This window comes from Protobothrops mucrosquamatus, unplaced genomic scaffold, assembly GCF_001527695.2.
Source record: "Protobothrops mucrosquamatus isolate PMUCROS unplaced genomic scaffold, P.Mucros_1.0 scaffold3678, whole genome shotgun sequence".
NCBI classification, from domain to species: Eukaryota; Metazoa; Chordata; class Lepidosauria; order Squamata; family Viperidae; genus Protobothrops; species Protobothrops mucrosquamatus.
In genome coordinates, this window is record NW_015389635.1 from 33,049 (window position 1) to 38,952 (window position 5,904).

General features: G+C 57.1%; 1 protein-coding gene across 1 annotated transcript in view; it reads left to right on the forward strand.

The window, feature by feature from the left end:
- The first annotated feature begins 4,012 nt into the window (after nucleotides 1-4,012).
- The window catches only part of ALPL (alkaline phosphatase, biomineralization associated), a 19,416-nt gene continuing 17,524 nt past the window's right edge, over nucleotides 4,013-5,904 (forward strand). The window contains exons 1-3 of the mRNA XM_015827413.1: nucleotides 4,013-4,085; nucleotides 4,244-4,363; nucleotides 5,194-5,309. Coding sequence (XP_015682899.1) covers nucleotides 4,013-4,085; nucleotides 4,244-4,363; nucleotides 5,194-5,309 — 309 coding nt within the window. The remainder of the gene's footprint in view (nucleotides 4,086-4,243; nucleotides 4,364-5,193; nucleotides 5,310-5,904) is intronic.

The following is a 5,904-nucleotide window of genomic DNA, read 5'->3' on the forward strand; positions in this document are numbered from 1 at the left end:
GAGGACAGACAGGTGTGCAAACCTGAAAGTAACGTTTAACTTGGGTGGGAGAGAGAGAGAGAGAGCAAGCAGGTCTGTGCTGGCGGGGGGAGGGGGAGAGACAGAAGAGGCACAGTGGATCCCACCCCCCCAGGAAGAAGCCGAAAGATCCTGCATTCACTGGCTCGCCCAAGGCAATTGCCCAGCCTTGCCCAATGCCTGTTCACAAGACAGGCAGGTCCCCAGCCGCACCTGTTGCAGATTCATCCGTACGGCAAAGAAGGGGGTTCCCCGATACACAATCACGGGCCGTCCAGGCCAGCCTGTTGGGCCTCTTTTGCCGGCTGGGGCGCGGAAAAAGAAAACGGCTNCTGCATTCACTGGCTCGCCCAAGGCAATTGCCCAGCCTTGCCCAATGCCTGTTCACAAGACAGGCAGGTCCCCAGCCGCACCTGTTGCAGATTCATCCGTACGGCAAAGAAGGGGGTTCCCCGATACACAATCACGGGCCGTCCAGGCCAGCCTGTTGGGCCTCTTTTGCCGGCTGGGGCGCGGAAAAAGAAAACGGCTCTCTGGGCTGAGCCCCCAGAGCAGCAAGAACCCCCTCCCTGCCCCCTCTCCCAGCTAGAGAAAGAAGCCCAAAAAGTACCCCGTGAAATCGGCGTTCGGCTCACTGCTTTTTCTCTCCCTCCTCTGTTCTTCCTACCTGGCGTTCAAGTCCTGGTTCCCCAACCCCAAGAAAAAAAACCCCTTCCCGGAGCAGGCGCCACGTCGCCTGGGTCACTCTGCCTACAATAATGCCTGGGGCGTTCTCCCCTCGCCAAGGGACCAGCCCTGCCCGGAGTGGGTCTCGCACGGCCGCCTTGCCAGGGCGTGCGAGGGAACAGGGCGGCCCAGCTCCCAGCCAAGGCGTGGCTGATGCTTCTCCAACAGGATGACCTGGTTGGTGCCTGTGGGCTTTGCTGGCTGCCTCCGTTGGGTGCAAAGCAGAGGCCTATGGGGCAAGGCCAGGGGGTCGGCCTCAAGAGTGTCCGCTGCAGCTCCCTCTGCCTTGCAAGATCCTGGGACGGGGAAAGATGTCCTCAGAGTTCTGAGACGCTCTTCCCCTGCCCTTCCCTGTGTCGGGAGAGTCTTGGGCTGGAGCCTCTGAAGGCCAGCTGGGAGAGTCTCCGCTCTGGACAGCAGCGACCGACCGGCTCCTGCCTCTGGGCAACCAGGCAGGACGGTGACGAGAGTCTCTTTCCAAAATCTCCGGTTCCATCTGGCAGAGGAAGCCCCCCCCAGGTCCTGCTTATGGGGGCTGGCTCAGCCACCCCCTCCCCTACTTTCTGTCGCTGTAGCCAGGGCAGAGGCAGCAGCTGCTCCGGGCAGCCCAGGTGCCAAGTGGGGGCTTGGGAAATGCCTCCATCCGGTTCTTTCTTTTGCTGGGATGGGGGGGGAGTCGAGGCGGGGTGGGGGGGGGCAGAGTTGGCTTCAGGCTTGCCTGCCAAAGGCTCCCGGCTTCTCTTAAGCGCATTTGATGGATTCAGCGGCGCTCAGGGGAATAATTCCAGAGAATTAGCGGCAGCAAAGAGAGGCTTACGGGGAAAGCTGCTTTGCAGGTGGCAGCGGCCTGGGAGAGGATTCTGCAGGGAAGGCGCCGGGACGGGCAAGGGGGGTGCTTCTCCAGCCGGGTGCACGGAAAGGAGATGGGGCGGGGGATCACAAGCGGTTGTGAGGGAGGACGTGCGCCGCACGTGATCACGTGAAGTGTTAATACCACTTTACAAGGCCTTGGTAAGGCCACACTTGGAATCCTGCATCCAGTTTGGGTCACCACGATGTAAAAAAGATGCTGAGACTCTGGAAAGAGTACAGAGAAGAGCAACAAAGATGATCAGGGGACTGGAGGCTAAAACATGTAAGGAACGGTTGCTGGAATTGGGTCTGTCTAGTTTAATGAAGAGAAGGACGAGGGGGGACAGGATAGCAGTGTTCCAGTATCTCAGGGGCTGCCCCAAAGAAGAGGGAGTCAAGCTATTTTCCAAGGCAGTTGAAGGCAGGACAAGAAGCAACGGGTGGAAACTAACCAAAGAGAGAAGCAACCTAGAACTAAGGAGAAACTTCCTGACAGTTAGAACAATTAACCAGTGGAACAGCCTGCCTCCAGAAGCAGTGAATGCGCCAACACTGGAGGTTTTTAAGAAGAGACTGGACGGCCATTTGTCCGAAATGGTATAGGGTTTCCTGCCTGAGCAGGGGGTTGGACTAGATGACCTCCAAGGTCCCTTCCAACTTTATCATTATTATTATTATTATTATTATCCTGAACTCTCTCCTCGTCAGGACGCTTTCCTTGGGGGCCTGCAAGCAGCCAAATGAGGTGGGTGCGGCTGGCCGAAATTGCGAAGAGCGCCAGTTCCTCCAGGAACTGGCCAAGGCTTCTCCTTGACTCTCTGTCCAGTTGGAGGCACCTTCCTCACCTGATGCCCTCCAGGCAAGCCGGTCTGGACTGGCGCTGGTCTGGCCCGGTCCTCGTGAGTTTTTAAAGTCCAACGTATTCCAAAGACACCAATTGGGAGAGGTTTTGCCTTGCCAGAAAAATTCCTGTTAGCTCTTTAAAGAGCGAATTTAGTCTTCTTCTGAGCTGGACAAACCATGTAGCCGTCTTGCGATGAGGATACCCAGGCGGTTGACCCGAGCTTTTTTTTTATGTTTTTTTAAAGAGATTTCCATTCCAGATTACAACTCCGAATTTCCTTGGCGCTCTCCCCACCCAAACACGGATGGCTCAGCCCGCGTCTCAGCTCGTCTGCCCTTCGGTGGGCTCCAAAGATAACCTCAAAGGCCTCTCCCTTCCTCTCTCCAGAGTGAGGAGGGGGCAAAGGCTCCCCCCCCATCCCCATTCCTCCACCAGTTCCAAGCTTGCACGAGGGAGGGTTAATGGCTGTCTTCTTCCTGGAGGCCAAAGCGAGATTGCTCCCCAGGAGGTGGCTGTTGCAGCACCTGACACCCCCCCCCTTCAGGGAAGTGCTGCCCGTGAAGCAACACACAGGAAACTGAGCTGAAACCACAGGACAGCCCAGGGCAGGAGAAGGGCTGCCAGCCACCAAGGACTGCTTGCAACCTTCTCCCGCATGAGAATCCTGGTGCCACAGCTGGGGGGGGGGACGCACAGCAGGTAGGGAGAGAGCAGCAAAGGCAGGCCGGTGTGCTTTTCTTCTCCCTGCAGCTTTTCCAGATAAGAGGGTGGTCCGGTGGAGACCCTCCAGACTTCCCCACACTCCCCTTGTGGCCCTGTGGCTGTTGCTGTTGCTCGGAATAGTGCTGGAAGGGACCTTGGAGGTCTTCTAGTCCAGCCCCCTGCTCAAGCAGGAGACCCTATACCATTTCAGACAGGTGGCTGTGCAGTCTTTTCTTAAAAACCTCCAGTGATGGAGCACCCACAGCTTCTGGTGGCAAGCTGTTCCACTGGTTAATTGTCCTCGCCGTTAGGAAGTTTCTCCGTAATTCCAGGTTGCTTCCCTCCTTCATTAGTTTCCATCCATTGTTTCTTGTCCTGCCTTCTGGTGCTTTGGAAAATAAGTTGACCCCAACTCTTCTTTGTGGCTGGAATACTGCTATCATGTCCCCCCCCTAGTCTTTCTTTTCTCTAGACTGGCCAGACCCAAATCCTGCAGCCGTTCTTCGTACGTTTTAGTCTCCAGGCCTTTGATCCTCTGAGTTGCTCTTCTCTGCACTTTTATCCAAAGTCTCAACATCTTTTTTCGTAATGTGGGCGACCCAAAACTGGATGACAGAATCCCAGCTGTGGCTTTCTTAAGGCTTTATAAAGCGGTACTAACGCTGCACATGGTTTGGATTCTGTGCCTCTGTTTATACAACCAAGGATTGCGTTTCCTCGTAGGGCTGCTGCCGCACACGGCTGGCTCATGTTTAAGTGAGCGTCCTGATCTGGGTGGCTGGCTCTGCGGCTGATGGGATGTCCCTGTGCTTCTTGCAGGATCCAGACAGTTTTCCTGTGCTGGGGAAACTGGTTCCCTGAGACCTCACCATGAAGCCCCTCATGCTGCTACTGCTGCTGCTCCCCTTCGTGGGGCAGGCCTCCCTCTCCTTCGTGGTCCCAGGTGAGGAAAGCTGGCTGGGGCGCTTGGCCAGGTCTGGGGAAGGAGGGCGCCGAGCAGAAGCCCCGTTCGTCCACAGTGTATGCGTGTGTGTGTGCGTGTAGCTTACCAGAAGCACAGGTTTTGGGGTGCTATTACCCGCTTCTTCTTGCTCCTTGCAGAAAAGGAGAAGGACCCCCAGTTCTGGCGGCTGCAGGCCCAGGAGACGCTGCAGAGAGCCTTGAACCTTCAAAAGCTGAACACCAACGTGGCCAGAAACGTCATCCTCTTCCTCGGAGACGGTGGGTGGTGCAAGATGGCGGAGGCTGGCTGTCCCCCCCATTCTTCTTGGCCAGAGGCCAGCTTGAGAAGGGGGATTCAGTGGCCCCTTTTAGGCTGTGTCCCCCCTTTGTTCAGCTCACTGGGGGAGCGGTGCAAAAAGGGCAGTTGAGGAGGAAGAGGATGGGGAAGGGGAGGGGGAGGAGAAGGAGAAGGATGATGAAGAAGAAGGGGAAGGGGATGGGAAGGGGGAAAAGGAGGATGATGAAGAGGAAGGGGAAGGGGATGGGAAGGGGGAAGAGGAGGAGGAGGAAGAGGAAGGGGACGAGAAGGAGGAGGATGATGAAGAGGAAGGGGAAGGGGAGGGGGAGGAGAAGGACAAAGAGGAGGGGAACAGGAGGAGGAGAACGACAACTGTGGGGTCCTTGGTGCTCTCTGAGCTTAATCTCCTCTTTGGCAGCTGCCACTGAGCGGGTGTGGGGAGGGGAAAGGGTGAAAGCCCCCCAGAAGAGAGAAGGAGTCATCCACGAGAAACTTCCTTCTATTCTGCCTTTATTATTTTGATAAATAACTTGAGGCAAGGAGTGTAGTTCCTCCTCCGTGTTTCCCCACCACAACGGTCCTGTGAGGTGGGCTGGGCTGAGAGAGCTTTCAACACAGTGACCGTCAGGCGAATGCCCACCCTCCAGCCCAAACATTCTTCCGTGGAGGACATTTGGGAGACCCCGAGGCTCCTGGGCTGCCGTATTGGGGAAACTGAGGCAGCTCCGGGGATAACCTAGGGGTCTGTAACTGGTGGGCACAGCTTCCCCCGGTCGGGGGTCAGCTACTCACCAAGGCTCTCCCGCGCCAGGGATGGGCATCTCCACCGTCACGGCCGCTCGCATCCTCAAGGGACAGCTGCAGCAGAGAAACGGGGAGGAAACCATATTGGAGATGGACCGGTTTCCCTTTGTGGCGCTCTCTAAGGTAAGGAGGCCCCGTCTTCCGGCTGGGTGGAGGAGGAAGGGAAGCCGAAAGAGGAAGCATCGCAAAGCCCGTGCCTCGCCCGTTCCCGGGAAAACACCCCCCACCCCAGAGGTTGGCAAAGCTCCAGGTGATGCGTACAGACCCTGGCCCAGAGGGAGAGGCAGGCTGGGCAGCGGGAACCCCACGGTTGGCTCATGTCACCTGGTGGGCCGTTAACTTCCCTGAGTGGGAAACAGCCCCACGCACGCAGAGAGACGCCTGATTTGTCAAGGTGTGGCTTTTTGGGGAGATGGCACGAGGAAGGAGCACACACGGGCGCAAACAAAGGTTGCCGCCTGAAGGAAGCAAGGCTGCTTCCACGAAAGACAAAAGCCAGCCTTGGTGACAAAGAGGGAGGGTGCTGACCTGTCCCGGAACGAAAGAGCGTTCAGGTCAGTGCCCAGGCATCTCTTGAGGAACCCGCTGCTTGAGACTGGCGGGCGAGGATTAAAAGAGCAAACATCACATCCTGGTTCCCTGGGAGCCTCTCCCCAGCTATTTCTCCCTGTAAAATGATCCTTGGGCAGACAAAAGGGAAGCCCAGTCCTCAGAGGCA